General features: G+C 42.7%; 2 protein-coding genes across 3 annotated transcripts; both read left to right on the forward strand.

Annotated features, from left to right (window-relative positions):
- The first annotated feature begins 1213 nt into the window (after positions 1 to 1213).
- rnf10 (ring finger protein 10) lies at positions 1214 to 8133 on the forward strand. The gene is made up of 17 exons (XM_040028447.1): positions 1214 to 1766; positions 2408 to 2592; positions 2706 to 2911; positions 2994 to 3084; positions 3189 to 3373; positions 3650 to 3786; positions 3897 to 4051; positions 4288 to 4413; positions 4537 to 4777; positions 4886 to 5019; positions 5119 to 5236; positions 5318 to 5419; positions 5503 to 5640; positions 5783 to 5868; positions 5948 to 6005; positions 6569 to 6733; positions 6853 to 8133. Exons 1-17 carry the CDS (start codon positions 1604 to 1606, stop codon positions 6924 to 6926), a joined length of 2364 nt encoding a protein of 787 aa, XP_039884381.1. The 5' UTR covers positions 1214 to 1603; the 3' UTR covers positions 6927 to 8133.
- A 539-nt stretch (positions 8134 to 8672) lies between these two features.
- LOC120731447 (titin homolog) lies at positions 8673 to 17446 on the forward strand. Of its 2 annotated transcripts, XM_040028445.1 has the most exons (5): positions 8679 to 9084; positions 10915 to 11008; positions 12965 to 14299; positions 14394 to 14478; positions 15390 to 17446. In XM_040028445.1, the coding sequence occupies exons 3-5, from the start codon at positions 12966 to 12968 to the stop codon at positions 17328 to 17330; spliced, it is 3360 nt and encodes a 1119-aa protein (XP_039884379.1). In that variant the 5' UTR covers positions 8679 to 9084; positions 10915 to 11008; position 12965; the 3' UTR covers positions 17331 to 17446. The 2 variants fall into 2 exon arrangements, with proteins under 2 accessions (XP_039884380.1, XP_039884379.1); XM_040028446.1 differs by lacking the exon at positions 10915 to 11008 and having other exon boundaries at positions 8673 to 9084.
- Positions 17447 to 17649: the final 203 nt, after the last annotated feature.

A 17649-nucleotide genomic window follows, 5' to 3' on the forward strand; every position in this document is an offset into this window, starting at 1 on the left:
ACGGGCCTCTTTACTAAACAATAGTGGTGGGATTTCCCCCTCTTTTTTTTGAGAACCGGCTCTTTTGGCTCAACTCACTAAAAAGAGCCGGCTCTTTTGGCTCCCAACCGGATCTTCAGGTTGTTTTGTTGCTTTAATTAATTTATTATTAACAACAATATAAAATTGTGCACAAAATGAATTCCTAATGTAAAAAAAACCCTGTGGTTTTATTTATATATGTTTATATATAAATATATATGGTGGCCCCTAGAGACAAAGCACGTACAAACTCCAAAGCAAGTACAAACTCCAAAACACATTTCTAGCGTTAACTGAATTTCCAAAACAGAGCTACCTAGATCACTTAAATTACACAATTGAAAGCATATGTGTATTGTTTGTGTATTTATACACAAGCACTCATATATATTCAAATAATTTTTAAAAAAAAGTTCATTTACCTGTTACTACCACACACTGAATCCAGTCGCTGGTACTTCCTGGCTTGTGTAGCCACTAGGTAACAAAAGCTCAACACTGCGCCTAGCATCCTGGAGCACTTCTGTTGTGTTTTGTACGTGCTTCGGAGTTTGTACGTGTTTTGGAGTTTGTACGTGCTTTGTCTCTAGGGGCCACCATAAATATAATTTTATTTATTCACTCCACATAAAATGTAATAAATAAATCATATAATACAAAACCAAACTATTCACATTTTAAACTTTTAACTATTTAAATTTTCAGCTTTTTCCTTTTAAACAAATTTAAAGTGAAACAACACAAAACACTGCAAACCACAACACAATTAAATATAAATTAAAATATGAAAACAAAAAGAAGATGCACATTCTCTGTCATATGGGCCTGCATGAATAAACTTTCTGAATCCTTTATCATCTGCAAATGAAAATAGTTGTGGATGATTATTATACCTTTCTAATGTGACGTTGTTGTCCCTGGCTCTCTTTCTCTCTGGCTCTGTTCCTGTGCTACTGTGAGTGCAACTACCACCTCTCCCCACTCTTCCCAGCGCAAAGCACAAGCCTCGCGTGCGGAGTGAAGCGGAAAAAAGGGCAAGAGAGAGGGTGAGAGAAAGAAAAAAAAAACCCATGGCTCCCAATAAGGAGCCGAGTCTTGTCGTTCACTTCAAAGAGGCGGCTCTAAGAGCCGTTTCGTTCGCGACCGACACATCACTACTAAACAAATCGGCAGGCAGTACAAGAAACATCCGGGTCTCTCAGGTTCCTGTCTGGCGACCCGTCGCCATTAGTGCAAGCTCGTTTTGAAGGATATATTTTTTTTGGCTAAAATCTCGGAATTTTTAGGTTTTCCAGCTTTTGGAAAACATTTATCGCCTTGTTAAGGGCATATTGTTTCCCTTAGCGAGAAAAAATCCTAAATTCGGGGGGTCTTGGCCCCGCGTGACGATTTTTCGTCCTCACTTCCAACTGCTCCGATAACTTGAGACGCCGAAACCGTGTCTCTTTTTTTTTCTCGGGTTTGTTTTATGGTCAAGATGTCGCCGTGATGGGGTCTCCGCGTTTGACAGAAATGAATCAGGGCCTTCGTCGCCTGACCCGCACTCACTGCAGCCCGCTTTCCTTCTCCGTTTTTCCGTTTTATGCTAGAGAGCTCAGCGGCTCTCTGCCCGGAGCTCGGCCTCAACACCGCTCACTGCACGGAGACAAACATGGAGAAAAACCCCAACAGCAGCAGCAGCACCAAGGTTCCGCCCCGTTCCAGCTCCACAGGCCCGGCACCGAGCGAATCTAAACCCAAAACAGGTGAACACATATCAGGAAACGGCATAAATATCACATGAGGTTGCCAAACACATTGTGTGCTCTTGTAGCTAAACACCCATTGCCCTGTGGCCTGTTGGGGCCTAGCCGTACTGCAGAGGTTGTTTACCTTGTATGGCTAAGGACCTGACGTAGCTGTCAAAACATTTGACCCACCAGCTGTCACAAAGTACCCGATATTTCCATCCAGCATTGTTTTACTTATTTTTTATGACATGATGACACATTTCCGCTACCAATCAAAAGCTACTAATGTACGTAAATAAATATTTAGTTGTATAGTTTTCACAAAACTATTGTGTTTTCAGATGCATGAAAACTGGTATTTTGTTTGCTAAATCCTGAAAAAAATGCACTGAAAATCCAAAACACACGAATTAAGATGTGCCCTAAACAAACACCATTGAGCTCTGTAAGAAACTGTATTTGCACTTTCTTTATATGGGGTGGAAATGTGCAAAAGGCTTAGTTTTTACCTAGAGACCCAATTACAGGAGACTTAATCTACTGTTTTTAGGCATCGGGTCTTTCACATTACAAATCAGCTTGAATTGTGATGTTTATAAATGTTTCCCCCCTAAGGCTTTTTTTTTTTTTTTTTTTTTTTTTTTTTTGGATTTCAGAAGGTAAAAATAATGGAGGCTCCAAGCGTTACAGCCGCAAGCGTGAGCCCTCCTTTCCTAAAGCTGACAGTTTCCCCGGCCCTCGCCGCACCAATTCACAGAAAAGCAAGAATTTTGACAAGAGACCCCCTCAGAGAGGTGGAGGACGACAGTATGGAGTTACAGGTGGAGGACGACGTGAGGAGGTGCGTGTTTCCAAAGGCTGATGTTGTACTGACCTCATTTAGTGGTGAGAAAACTTCAGCAGTTGCTTGTTGACATTCATTTGGTCAATTGCGATCAATCCTCGTGTCACCAGGTAGCAGAGACGCGCCGGGCCGAGTTCAGCCCGGCTCAGTTGGCAGGACCGAAAAAAATAAGCCTGAACCACCTGCTGAACTTCACTTTTGAACCCCGTGGAGGTAACGGTGGCGTCGGAGACGGAGGCCACTCCTGTTGGGGCCGTCGAAACAAATGGGGCCACAAGCACAAGCCCTTCAACAAGGAGCTTTTTCTGCAGGCCAAGTAAGCGGCCTCCCAAACGAAAATGATTCTGAATGCAGAGACTCGATGTTTGGGATTCGTCTCACCTTTGTGTGTGTTGCAGTTGTCAGTTTGTGGTGACTGATGACCAGGATTACAAGGCTCACTTCACTGATCCAGACACTCTGGTCAACTGGGACTGTGTGCAACAAGTGGTGAGTTAACCTCCCCATTTTGACGGGGAAGTGTTTACTTAACTACCAATATTTAATCAAATGAAAGCACGTGTCTTGACAAGCCATTTCTGCTCATTCTGCAGCGCATCTATAGCCACGAGGTGCCATCGTGCCCCATCTGCCTGTACCCTCCTGTGGCAGCCCGCATCACCCGGTGTGGACACATCTTCTGCTGGCCGTGCATGCTGCACTACCTGTCTCTTAGTGACAAGAGCTGGTCCAAGTGCCCCATCTGCTATGAGGCAGTGCACACAGCTGACCTGAAGAGGTAAAACAGAAGGAAGCAAAACATTGCTATCTGTCTAAAGGAGAAGAGGAGTTACTCCCCCCCCCCATGGCTCATTTAGACATCATAATTCTTAGTATATACAAATGAGTTCTTTGCTGCTTGCTTACAAACAGCCGCCTGTCCCCGTCTTGCACCTGTGAGCCCTGTGCCCTCACAAGTTCTCCTGCTACATGGAGATATTAAAACAGGTTAATTTAGTTTGCGCAGGGTTTTTCGGTTTGTTTGGTTTTTAACCACTGGCTTGTGTTGTTGCAGTGTGGTTGCTATGGAGACCAGACAGTATGTGGCTGGTGACAAGATCACCATGCGCTTGATGCGAAGAGAGAAGGGGGCTCTGGTGGCCCTGCCTAGCTCTCAGTGGGTGAAGGTGGAGGAGCCTGTTCGTTTTGGAGGCAAGTCTGTGCCAGTTTTATGGACAAGATCATTTTTCACTTTTAAATTCATATAAGACTTCATATAAGTTTAAAAGTATTTTTAAACTCTGTTCACATTTATTTTATAGATGCATGTTTGAGTCCATATTCCAAGCTGCTGCTGACCTCCCCGGCACAGGTCCTGAACCTGGTGGCAGAGGAGAAGGGAATTCTTCAGGCTCAGCTTAGCCAGGAAGAGGACGCTCAAGGGTGCTTCATCCAGAGCGCCCTTTGTCTTTTACAGGTAAAGCTACGTGCACATCTTTGGCAACTAAGACATAACAACATAGACATAAATAATGCAATAGACAAAATAAAGTGAAATAAGCGCATTTAATTTGTATGAATAAAAGTTTTTTTGCTATGCCGCTAAATCCATTTTCTCTTGGGTGTTTTGTTTGTTTGTTTGTTTGTTTTGTCTAAGGAAGCCAAATAAGCAGTTAACTGATGATGTCTTTATCTGTATGTGTTTGTGATTAGGAGCAAGAGGAGAAGCTTCTGGAGCAGCAGAAGGAGAATGCAGACAGCCTCGACTTGTCCTCTCTGACTATGAAAGAACCTTCTTCTCCTGTGGAAGAAGGGGTGACTAACATCAGCAGTGCCAAGGTGAGTCTAAACCTTCTTTACCCTTTTTCACATTGTTGTATCTCTGGTGATGGGATCAAATGTATCCTATTTGCATGCTCCTGGTTATGGTTTTTTATCACCTCTGTCTTGTTTCATCTTTAGCCCGTGCTGCAGTACGCCTCAGCATTTGATGACGAGGTGGCAGAGTTTCCGGAAGATGCTGATGCAGAGCTGCCAGGCTTTCCCGAAGCCATTCTAGAGAGTGTGCTGGAGGAGCCTCCTGCAGCTACAGGGGATTCCACCTCAGAGCTCCAGCTTGAAGAGGAGAGCCCGGCCATCCAGGCAGAGTCAGGCCGGCCCTCAGCCAGTGTGGTTCCCGGACCTTATTACTATTTCTACCAAGGTTGGTGATCCTCTGCTCCACCCATCTACCCAGGATAAAATTCCTGCCGTAATATGTAAAATTTCCTCATCCCTATTTTTTTCCTGCTTTCCATTTTTCTCCATCAAGCTGACGACTGCCAGCAGATGTTCCTGCATCCCGTGAACGTGCGCTGCCTGCTACGTGAATACGGCAGCTTGGAGGCCAGTCCTGAATCCATCACCGCCACAGTGGTGGAGATAGTGGGGCAGACAGTCACAGAGGTCAGCAAACAAAGAAACAAAAGACTGACGTTGTTGTTTAATGTAGTTTTAATTTAAGTCAACACATTTAGTTTATTTATCCCCCTTTCCTTCTTGCAGGAGATCCGCCGCCGGCATCGCTATCTGGCTCATCTGCCACTCACGTGCGAGTTCAGCATCTGTGAGCTAGCACTGCAACCACCAGTCGTGTCCCAGGAAACTCTGGACATGTTTGCAGGTTAGAACACTTAAAACTTTTTTTTAAGGGTTTTACTGTAAAGGTTTCCCAGATGAAATAAATTGTCCTTTAAACCTTTAGATGACTTGGAGAAAAGAAAACGCCTGAGGCAGAAGAAGGCGAGAGATGAGAAACGCAGAGAGAAGCGAATTGAGATTGAGGAGAACAAGAAGCAGGGTAAATGTAAGTATACCTGAAAATTACACCTTTTATATACCTCATATTTTGAAATTGAGGTCCATAGTACTTGCATTTTCATTCCCCAGATCCTGAGGTGCATATTGGACTGGAGAACCTTCAGCATTTCCCAGCATTCGGCTCTCCACCTCACAACAGCAGCCCCCCGATCCAGCCTGACTTCACCTTTGCGCCTCCTTCGCCCCTCAGCAGCAGCCCTTCCTCTGGTAAGATCACCCCTTCCATCTGCCATTTTTTGATAAGGGTTTCCTCCTGTCAGCTGTCTGTGTGGCTTTTGGTGATAAACGCCATGACACACATAATTTTTTTTTTTTTTTCTTTTCTTTTTTTAAACGTCTGTCAATTCAGATGGAATGAAATTCCCAAGTCTGAATACGCCGTCACCTGTCGTGGGTAGTGTGGAGGATGAGTCCCACTGCATGTCTTTTGCACAGGTGTGTGTGGGAACAGTATTTGTGACTTAAGTGGTTGGCATAGCTCAGCAGTGCTTTAATAAGACTGTTTCCTGTGTAGATGCTAAGAGATGGGAAAGCAAGAGCTGATGCTGGGCCCAGGATCACTCCAAAGAAAGGTAATGCAGGAGTGTAGATGTTATGGTGCCTTGTTTGTTACAGTTAAGCTGTAAATGTGAATAATGTGAAATCTCACAGTTAAAATGCCAACTCCTGTTAAAATGAAATTGATTAGAGGTGCCTGGTTGGCTCGTGATAGTAGCTACAGCAGTAAGCTTGTATTTATGGGGAGCAGTTTTAGTCTGCTTTATAAACTGATAATACTTGAGCAAAGAGCCAGATAATGTACCCATGTTGTCATCAAAGGGTTTGTCTGCCTACATCTGCTTACCAGGTGGAATAATAGAGTCACACAGTTTTTGCTACTTTTATTTAAACCCAACTTGTCATAGGAGTAAAATCTGATATATTGAACCTTGGCTCAGAATAAAACTCCAGCCTCATCATTTCTGTTTGTGCTTCCTGTCTATGTGGTTATATCAGTTGTTACAAATTGCACGTACCGAGTGGGTGAAAATAAGCAAAGCTTTTTGTGTTATTGTGCATTTCTGGTAAAACCAGTTTTTGGAACTGCAACACCCAGAGGTTTCCTGAACTCAATGTTGTGCCTTGTACCATGCAGATAAGCTGCTCGCTCCCCCAGCAGCGGACAGCGATGGCGAGAGCGACGGCTCAGACCGTGTCCCAGTGCCCAACTTTCAGAACTCCTTCAGTCAGGCTTTAGGGAAGGCACTTATGCAGTTGGACAGTGGTCCAGTTTCTTCTCAACAACCTGTGGTTGAACCAGGTCAGGAACCTCTGATCCCTCACATCTACTTAGCCGAAGCCTGATATTTCTGACTAGACTCATTGTTTGTTCAGAGACGATCACACGCTCACTCCCGTCTGGGACTTTTTCTCTTTCAGATGAAAAAGGAGGAAAAAAGAAGAAGAAAAAGCAGAAGCTTCTGTTCAGCACATCCATGGTTCACACAAAGTAGACAACACTGAAGTTCATTTAATCATATTGTTTCTCCCCCACTGCTTGTGTTTTCAGTTTCACGCAGATCTTTCTGGAACTATAAGCTATGGAAAAGGATTTGAGTTCATGCTGCTTCAAACATTGTTCCACTGGCTTCATCACCTGTTCGAGCTGTTTGTCTTTCCATCGGTTTAACTTGCATTTCTGTTGTACAACAAGGCCAAAGCTTTGCACCATCATGCTCGTGTCACAATGAAAGCCTTATGAGTCAATTTAAGTTAACATTCTAAGTATTACACATGCTTCAGGCTTATGTAAGTTCCATGTACTTGAGTGCATCATTGGGGTCTATTGTAGGAAACTGCCCCATAGTGTTGCGTCTTTGTCCTTGTTCATGGCATTAACATGTGTTTTTGGTGATCCAATCACAAGTTGGCTGCCTGAGTATGTGTGTTCACACATGCGGTGCTAAGAGTGCAACGTGTACCCAAGATGTATGCATGTGCAAGCCATTAGACCCATTACTAATATAGACAGGGTAATTTGAGGTGCTTCATACTAGAATAGCAGTCAGCCAGCTGCAGGTACGTTACACCTTTAAAACTTTCCAGGATACTCAGCACCTACACATTATCAGTCTGGAACTTAAATACAGAAGGCAGCAAGTGAGTAAATCTTTCAGTGTTTATCACAGGTCAGTCTTGGGCTAGCTCTTCATATGTATAGATTTGTTGGATTGCCAGAGTCGGAGCTCTAGTATTTGGTAATGCCAACATTATGCCTACACATTAAGTTCTAATGTCAGGAAGTGAAAACACAGTATTGTGTAAAAGATATTAGTTCTGTAGGTTCAACAGGACTCTTGATATATTCTGCCTGGATAAACATGAATAGCACTTTTCTTGTCATTCAGTTTCTTCTTAATTTCATCTTCTGTTGTAGGATGTTTACTCACTTTTAACATTATTTCCCCAACTTTTATTTCAGTGTTGGAAATGTGTGAAGTTAGAGAATTACTGGCTTAATGAGTGCTGGTGAAATGAGAACAAGTGGATTTGGTTTTTTCTTCTTTTTTTTTTTTCTTCTTTTTTTTTTTTTTTTTTTTTTTTTTTTTTTTTTTTTTCCCCAGGGTTCTTTAATTCACCTTTAATTTTGTCCAAGTTTATAGACTGGTAAGCATAACTAGTCTGTTGCAAATAATAATAAAAAGATGCACAATCAAAGAACTGGTTGTTTGCTACACTTCTTTACCCCTGTCTGGCAAAGTGAAACTCTGAAGGTGACTATCAAATTAGGTCAGTTCACACGATCTTATTAACGCAGCACCTTTTTTCTCCACAAGAGGGCAGTCTTAGTCCACCTGATCTGTGTAATAAAATTTAAGTTATTTCAGACACTGTTTTTGTATACTGACTGCAGTCAAAGCTTGGTTAAGAATGTAGTCTGAGATCAAATAAATGCATAATGCATCTGAAGTTCATGAATTATGCAGATTTCTTTATTCAAATAGGTGTCGCCATTCAAACAGAAAATAACCAGTCAACCTTTTAAAACAAACAAACTGATGGTTTGTGCTTTTAAACATGGGAATGGGTAATTAATGCCATAAAGTTGGGATGGAATAACATTTACCCGAGCACATCCTATACTCAGGTTCGTATCCAGTTAAGTTATCCACATTCATCCCGGAAGTTTAAGTAATGCATATATATGTGTGTGTGTGTGTGTGTGTGTGTGTGTGTGTATGTATGTATGTATGTATGCGTTACACCTGATGAGTTGTGCTATATAGCAAAAATGATTCCTTAGTGTTTGTATACTGTATGCACAAACTGTCATTGTCTCTTACTGGAACGACACAAGTTTATGTAGCAAAATCCTATTTTATGTTTTAGTTGCACTTTATTTTGAAAGCAATAGCCGGAAGTGCTATGTGGAGCTGGATTGTGCGGAAAGTACTCAGGCGGCTAGTTGCCTGTCTAGTCTATCCCTGTCAACAATACTGCAACCTGAGACGGGATAGCCAGCCAGCCAGTTGGCTAGCTAAGTAAACCAGCTAAGTTAGCTGCTCTGCTAACCAACTGTCACGACTCGTAATTTTTCCCTTAAGTTGGCGGGATACACTGTGTTAGAAGTTGTTTCGACAAGCGTGGAGGGAAAGCTGACTTTATAGTTTGGTAAGTTGTCTGCAGTTGGGATCAAACAGGCAGCGAAAGACAGGTTCAGACAGTGTTTCCATTTTGTGAGTCCAGCTTCTTGAGTTGTTAGCTTACGGTTGCTAGCCAGCGAGCTGCTTAAGCGTTTGTCTTCCTTCTTGTTTGAAGTCTGTGGGAATTCCCAAACAGCTGAATGCAACACGCTCGTTCAATGCGTCTGCACACTTCTGTTTTTTTTTTCCCGTTCTCCTTCTGTACGTTAAATGTGCCTCCCTGCTGTTGGGAGCAAGCCAACTCTTATCTGTCGCTAAACTGGACCGGGCACTGTCGAGGTAATTTAGGTGAGCAGACACGACATGAGGAAGCATTAACACTTGTTGCTGAGATGGAAAACTACCAAACTTAGAAAGCTCATTTATTAGCATTGTTGTTTAGATTTAGTTGTATCATTGTGTGTGTGTGTGTGTGTGTGTGTGTGTGTGTGTGTGTGTAAGTGGTTGGGATGCTTGGTTTTCTGTAGCATCCAGTAGGTCCACATTAAATCTGGGTTATGGTTTACTGTGATATGAAACTGTGGTTACCTGCTTCACTGTTGTAAGTTGCTTTTATCAAGATCACCTAAAAACCTGAGCCTACTACATTATGTCCATAATAATACAGCAAAATATTACAGCCAGGCTAAACTCAGTCTAAAGTTTTCTTAGAGAACAGTATCGCATATTTCACTGTTAAAGTCCAGTGAAAGCCTGTGGATTGTGATGTATATTTTATGTGACTTTACCATAGGTGAGAACTAAATTGCGGTAATGCTCATCTTCTTTTAGTTGTTCTGTTGTCTGCGTAAGGAAATTTCCTCTGCATAACTGGCTTAGCCGGGTTATTGACTCATTGTCTTTAAAAAGTTAAAGACAGTAAGTGAGTCAGGGCTAAAACAAAACAAAATGCCTCCATGCCCTGTGCCCTACTGTCCTGCACGTATACTCTGAAATATGTCTCTAAAAACGCAGGATCTCTTCAAAGTTGACTATTTAACATCTCCGGCTTGAAGAAATGCTCTTTTCAATTGTTATGTGAGGCTTGCAGTAATGAGTCGGCGTAGGATACTCGGTGGTGGTGTGTCTAAGCCTATATAAGGCAGACGGCTCCTTAATCCCCGCTGTGCTGCTCGTCCCACCATCACAGTGGATGTTTGGCATTCCATCTCAGCGAAGGTGTTTCCTGCCACTATCTAAAGTTCACGTTTTCAGCATTTTCAACAGTCTCTGTTAGTCAAGCGCAAGCCTTTGTGGCTCTGCTTCCTTGTCTGTCCAGTTTTTATGTTTGTATATTTTTTTTTCTTTTTCTTTTATGAATCATGGACTTGCCCACTGAGTATTTGGAGCTTATCAGCTGATGTGCTTGATAAGACGCACAACGACAGGGGCGATCATGTAAAGACGTGACTGGCACAGAAAAGGACACCAAACAGCAATGTTTATACTTCCAACATTTGCTGATTGAAGGCATTTAGATGCAGTAGTGTGAGGACTGCATTGGCGATGGCGTGCTTGTACTGATCGAGGACATAATGCAAATATAAGAACGGGAAATAACTAGCATATACGAGAGCAGAGTTGATGACCTTTGTTGTGCACTAAATATATATGGGTGTGCCTGTGTTTACTGAAGTCTGTGTCAGTGAAAACATATCATCTATTTGCTGCTTTTTGAAGGCGTGAGAACACCACAGCAACGCATTTGGACCGCCCTGTTGTATCCCTGCTGTGATTTCTCTACCGTAGCCTTCAGCACGACAGTCTTAACTAGTGAACAGCCTGTCTGCTTTGATGACGCAAAGTGTGTATCTCTTAGGCTCCTTCGACTCCTTCCTCCCGTGTGATATGACATCACGACTCGGTTACAAGAGAAGCTCGAGCTCTACAGCAGACGGTTGACATCTGGTCAGGTAGGATATTATATTCAGGATTTTGATCAAGCGTGCCATTATTTATATAAAAAGAAAATTCAGTTTCTGCATAGCAGAGTAACTCAGCACAACACGTGGAAAGCATTATCAGATGTGGAGAAGGAGTTTCTTAAAGGGCCTTTGTGCTCTTTTCTATCTTCATTATTGCTTTATAACAACAGATAAAGCTGTTTACCAGCATATTGTGTCAGAGATTAGTCAGTCGATCTTTAGTCATCTCATATTTATCACTAAACCTCCTTTTGACTGAATAAGCATTTCAAAATAGACATGCAGAAGTTCATTAGGGGTGGAGCTGAATGTTTGATGGATGGTGGTCTGGTGTGAGTTTGCACTGGAATCTCCCATTTACTGCCTAAGAATGATGTGCGTGTGTTAAAACCGAAGCAAAAAACAATGACATTGTACAGTTGTCCGGTTCCTCCTTGTGTCAGTTGCCACATGAAAAGTATGCAGTCCTGATCACCACTACACCAGTATCTCAACTTAGTCACACACATTTTACAAGCTAGTTTGATTGCACTGATAACGACAGCCAAGGAGATAACGTTAATGTCAGTTGTTAGAGTCGACCAACAGGTCAAACAAAGGCAACAATTGTGCAGGTTACAGGTTTTAAGTACAAGTAACATTAAAACATTTAAATCAAAACATTAAGTAGATAAACTAATGTTTAATGTGTCTTAAAATACAATAAAATACATTTAAATAGCCATTGGAAATATGTTGTAACTTTTCTCTGACACGGCTGCTGCTTTTTTCACATCAGGCATCTTCATATGTCACTGCAGAAAAAGCACAGGCACAGTAACACTGCTTTTGGGCTCATGGAAGCGTGAATGTTCAATGCATCATAATCACAGTTGATGTTATTAGTCCCACCTGTGCTGCTGTGTGCTAAGCCATTATTAAATGACCTGTGTCGTGTAAATGTACAAGACAAACACTCACCTTTTATTGGTGTCCGCTCTTTTTTAGCACTAAATATGTCCTGCTTTAACCTAACAATCAATAACCTTTGGCAAAATAATATACATTACTGTGCAAAAGTCTTGAGCCACTCATCAGTTCTTTAGATTTTTCTTGCAATGAGTTAGACTTTATTTTTTATTTTTTTTAAAGCAGTAGTTTTTGTTGAAGGTATTTCAAAGTTCTTCTTTGGACTTTGGCTGCTTTTTCACTAATTTTCAGTCTAGTGCTTTGTATTTTCCAAAGAATGATTTCCTCAATTTTTATTTTTTTTTGCATCAGCACTGACCTATGAATCATTTAAGAGTAACAAAAGCTGCCTGTAACTCATATAAACCAGTTTTGTGTCTTCACATGTCAGACAACTTGACAACAAACCTGATTTTCAGCATGATAGTGATCCCAAACACACCGCTTCTGCGCTTACACCTTACATGGATAGTGTTCTACTTTGGGTTTTTCTATCAGTCATGCATTGGCCTCCCCAGAGCCCAGACTTCAACATTATTGAAGCAGTGTCAAATCCTCTCGATAGAGAACAGAACAAAATGCAGCCAAAATCCAAAGACGAGCTTTGAATGTCCTTCAAGAAACCTGGAGAACTGTTTCTGAAGATTTATAAGAAATTACAAGAAAGCTTGAGAGACTTCTGCCTGTGGTTTTTTTTTTGTTGTTGTTGTTGTTGTTGTTGTTTTTTTTACATTTCAATAAATGACTTCAATTGTTTTCATAGAAAATTTTAAATAAAGATGGCTCAAGACTTTTGAACAATAAACTTGTGATGGAATATCATGCACTCCCAAGTTTATAGTAACGGCTAGATTAGGGGATTGTTTAAATCCTTACATTTTTAGATTTTGTGCAGGTACTTTTTTTGTTGAGGATCTCAGTAAGTAATATTAGTTTTTATTTTCTCTCTGATGGGGTATTTTATCTTTATGCTTAACAAAAGGTGTTGTTCAACAGGATGGCTGCTCAGGTGGAGGTTCAGACTACGGAGGTAGGAAGGACAGTGGCAGGAGGACGACATCACCTGACTCCCCTGACAGACTCCAGCAATAAGAGCCTCATTGACATCCCGTCTGTCAATCAGCCGCAGCTCATCGCAGCTGAACCAAACAAGCCTGCCCCAAGCGCCAAGCCGCGACTTACTCCCAAACCTTTTTCTGTGGAGAAAAATCCTACAATTAAGCCCATACTTGCCCCAAAGCCTCAAACTAAACCCAGACCTGAGTCCACTCGCCTTGTTGGATACAAACCAGAGCTTCCAAGCAATCCAAAACCACAGCAGCCGGTTTCCAGCAGCAAACCCAGACCACTTTTAACCAACCCCAACCGTCCTGCCTCTACCTCCTTTCGATCACCCACTAAGTTGAACACTGGACAGACAACAAAGCTAGTAGCCCAGCCATTTAAACCAGCTCCTCCACATGACACTGGAGGCCCTAGCAGACCCACCCCTCCTCCTGTGCCAGCACAGAGGCAGAAACTCTCAACATCAAGCTTGGCCTACTCAAAGAGCTTTAAAAAACTACCAGCAGCAGAGTGGTCTGGAACCACTAAAAAAGAAGACGAAAAAGGCCACAATGCACAAGGTAAAGTTGGAACCTCCCTTACTAGAGCAAAGTCCATGGGCTTTCTTCTTGATGCAGGGGAAGAAAATGAAGGAAAAGAAAAGGCTCAGCCTGAAACATCTGTGCCTCTGCGACCACATCCTAGAGGCTCCAAGCCCAGACCTGTATCAGCCATTTTCCCCGGCAGTACAACGAAGACGGAGACCCCGGTTCCTGCTCCTCGCTCGGCTGGGAGACGACCCCTTTCAGCTGATCTCACTTCCAAATTTGGGTCTATTGGTCTATCACTGCACCGGAAATTTCCTGAAGGAAATACAGTAGACAACACTCCAGAGGGAAAAGCACTACCACAAAGCAAAGAGGAAGATAAAACCTTCACGAGTACCACACCACAAAGTACTGATGATGTCTGTAATCCTATCCTCTCAGACCAAAGCAACAAAAACAAAGAAGAAATGGCTGCAAAAGAGACCGATGAAGACAAGCGCAGGGTTAGCGTCAAGTCTCGAATAAGTCTTTTGCTCGATTTGCCGTCTTCTCCTGGGGTAGCTGCCACCGGCCATGGTTCAGATCTTCGTTCTCCATTGCAGCCAACCCCTGAAGGTGAACCAGCAGTTGGTGTTAAACAGCTCATCAAGCAGCTGACAGAGGATACAACACCGACTCAGAGCCCTGTCCTTAAACCAGCACTGAAGCCCCGTCCCTTGCCCCTTGACCTAACCAAAAGGTAAGAGCTGCTCATACTGTCCATGTGCTTTGCTTTTTGTTCTGTGTTCCACTGTCATGCATGGCTTTTGTCTTGTGTGATGTATGTTCAATAGGTTTTCAGCCGAGAGGTCACCTGACCCTGTTTCCCTCACTGAGGCAGAGGACCGTCATTACATCAGCAAAGATCCTCAGAAGAGGGTAAGAGAGGGCGTGAGCTTTGTAGGAACTGGTTTCTGTTGGGCTCGGTCTGTGTTTAACAGGCAAATGAGGGTAACAATGAGAAACTGTGTCACCGTGTGGTGCTTGGAAAGTTTTTCATATGGTGTTGCTCAGCAGAGTTTGATTTTAGTGTGTTTGTTACCATTTCCTGTTTGATTGAAACCCATGCAATATAACATAAAGACGGAAAATACAAAAGAAGCACAGGAGAATGAGCAGTGTGCAAATAGAGGTGAAGCCTCTGACGCAGTTTAAACTAGAAGTGAAGTAGGGAGACACAAATTCAACTCATGCTTTAGAGCTATAGGTACTCTATAACTGTATACACGACTGGGAAATTCATCTTTATTTACCTGTTGAAAAGCACTTGCATTTCCAGTGGACCAAAGCGCCTCTGCATTCATGAGGAAATTTCTTTCAAAGAAATGGGACATTACAGTAAAGTGAATTGCTGCCATAGACATGCAAAGCTGTGAAACCTAATACTGCTGATACATTAAACATCCCCAGTGACTGCCAGTTATGAAACACACAAAGAAGAGATCAAATAGGAAAGGTCAATGCTGAGAGACTTTGATTACCACCTCTGCACCACACCCAATGAGCCCTACGTAGAACAAGAGGATGCCGTTTGTGCCCTGCCAATTGTTCTCTTGAACTCCTCTGTGTGCTGTACTGTTGAATGTTCCATTGCCAAGTCCCATTTATTCTGGCTTATGGTTTTATAGCAGTAAATGGTACCTAAATTCATAACTTATTAAAAAAGCTTTTATTTCCTTCAGAAGATTCCAGCTGAAAGAAATTCTGTAATAGCTTATCAGTTCCATAACTAGGCAATAAGTTGTGAGCATGAACTTAAGAATTCTCAGTATATCTCTTAATTTTCCCAGGCTGAAGAATCAGCTATCACTCCCAGTGACCAGAAGACATTTTTGGATTTAAAAGATTCCCAAGAGCAGCTCAAAAAGGTCTCCACGCCTGAAGGGCCTGAAGCAGGACAGACGTTTGTTGCTGTTTCCAAGGAAATTGGTGCAGGCAGTGGAGTCCAAACGGTGCGAGCATCCTTGTTTGATAATGTCGTGGAGAGGCACAGCGTGGTGTTGATGGATGATGGCTCATCTGTTGACACGGCCAAGGATTTGCTCAGCAGCACGTCTCCATTCGATAGAACAGTTACTGAATATAACGGGGCTTCAGTCATCGCTAACTACAGCCAGCCTTTATCGCCATCATGTTTTCAACCCGTATTACATGCCTTTGACACAGTGCAGGCTGTCGAAAAGAGTCGGGCAGTGAGTGTGAGCGTCCCATCAGCTCAGTGGGAGGATAAAGCCATGACCCTCCGTTCCAGACGCTCAGAAGGGAGCAGGCCTCTTCCAGAATGGACCAGTCCTGCACAAGAACAGCCACCTTTGGCACCTTTGATGCCTCAAACACAGCCACGATATCTGAGGATAGGAGCCTTACAGAAGTGGACCACTACAGGTCTCGACCAAGACATAGATATGGAGACAGGGATGCTAAAGGAATCACAAAGGGAAGGACAAGTGGCTTTAGATAAAGACAAGGAGAGACAAAGAGTGGCAGAACAGGAAGAAGTGTCTGCAGCACCTAAACGCTTGAAGATGCTGCAGGCAGACGAAATGGCAAAACCCAAGGCAACCTATTTTGCTTTAACCGGACAAATACAGGAGCCAGTTTCTCTTGGGGGCGCAGGGACAAACACTGGGGACATGACTAGCCCCTTTGATGACTTCTTAGGGATTTCTCTCCTTAGTGGCCCTCAAGGGAAGAGTCTTCCAGTAAGGGGGAGCCCGTCTTTAAATGATGATCCTTTTGGAAAAACAACTCCATCGCAAGAGCAAGTTAAAGATTTGATGATAAGAAGCCACAAGTCACCCAGGGAGAGCAGTTTAGCCTCAGATGGACAGAGTAAAGAGGAAAGGCTAGAAGCTGAAAAGAAAAGGGAGCAAAGGAAGGAGAAAGAAAGGCACAGGACTAAGATAAAAGAAATTGAAGGTGAAAAACAGACACAGCTGGAAATGGAGAAACAAGCACATTTAGAATTTACACGAATGAAAGAGTGGGAGATGCAAAGAGAATTTGAAAGGCAAAGACAGAAGTCATTTGAAAAGGAGAAACAAGAATTAGAGGAGAAACAGACACTTGAAAGAGAGAAGCAAAGGAAACTTGAGAAAGAAAAAAGGCGAGAACTAGAGAGACAAAAGGAGAGACAGCGTGAAAAGGAACAGCAAAAACAAAAGGAGGAAGAGCGGCTAAAACAGTCAGAGCGACTGCAGCTCTTAGAGCTTCAAAGACAGAAGCAGAAAGAAAAGGAAATGCAGCAGCTAAAAGAAAAAAAGGAAAAAGAAGAGGCAGACAAGATGAGACAGATCGCATTAGAGCAAGAAATGTTAAGAATAAAAGAGCTTGAAAAAGAGCGGGAAAGAGAAAAGGAGATGGACAAGGAGCGTCAGAAAGAGATACAGAGGGAGCTGGAGAAACGGAGACAACAAGATTTAGAAAGGGAGAGACAGAGACAGCTAGACAATGAGCAACAGGAACTGGAGAAGGAAAGGAAGAGGAAGGAGGATGTGGAGAGACTCAAAGAGCTGGAAAGATTACAGCTCTTGGAGTTTGAAAAGCAAAAACAGGCAGAGAGGGAGAGACAACAATTTCAGGAGCTCGAAAAACTGAGGCAACTAGACATTGAGCGACAGAAATTAGAAAACCAGAAGCTGAGACAACAGGAACTGGAGAAGGAAAGGAAGAGGAAGGAGGATGTAGAGAGACTCAAAGAGCTGGAAAGATTACAGCTCCTTGGAGTTTGAAAAGCAAAAACAGGCAGAGAGGGAAAGACAACAATTTCAGGAGCTTGAAAAACTGAGGCAACTAGACATTGAGCGACAGAAATTAGAAAAACAGAAGCTGAGACAACAGGAACTGGAGAAGGAAAGGAAGGAGGATGTAGAGAGACTTAAAGAGCTGGAAAGATTACAGCTCCTGGAATTTGAAAAACAAAAACAGGCAGAGAGGGAGAGACAGCAACTTCAGGAGCTTGAAAAACTGAGGCAACTAGACATTGAGCGACAGGAATTAGAAAACCAGAAGCTGAGACAAAAGGAACTGGAGAAGGAAAGGAAGAGGAAG

This window comes from Simochromis diagramma, unplaced genomic scaffold (assembly GCF_900408965.1).
Source record: "Simochromis diagramma unplaced genomic scaffold, fSimDia1.1 OVJJ01000781.1, whole genome shotgun sequence".
Lineage (NCBI taxonomy): Eukaryota > Metazoa > Chordata > Actinopteri > Cichliformes > Cichlidae > Simochromis > Simochromis diagramma.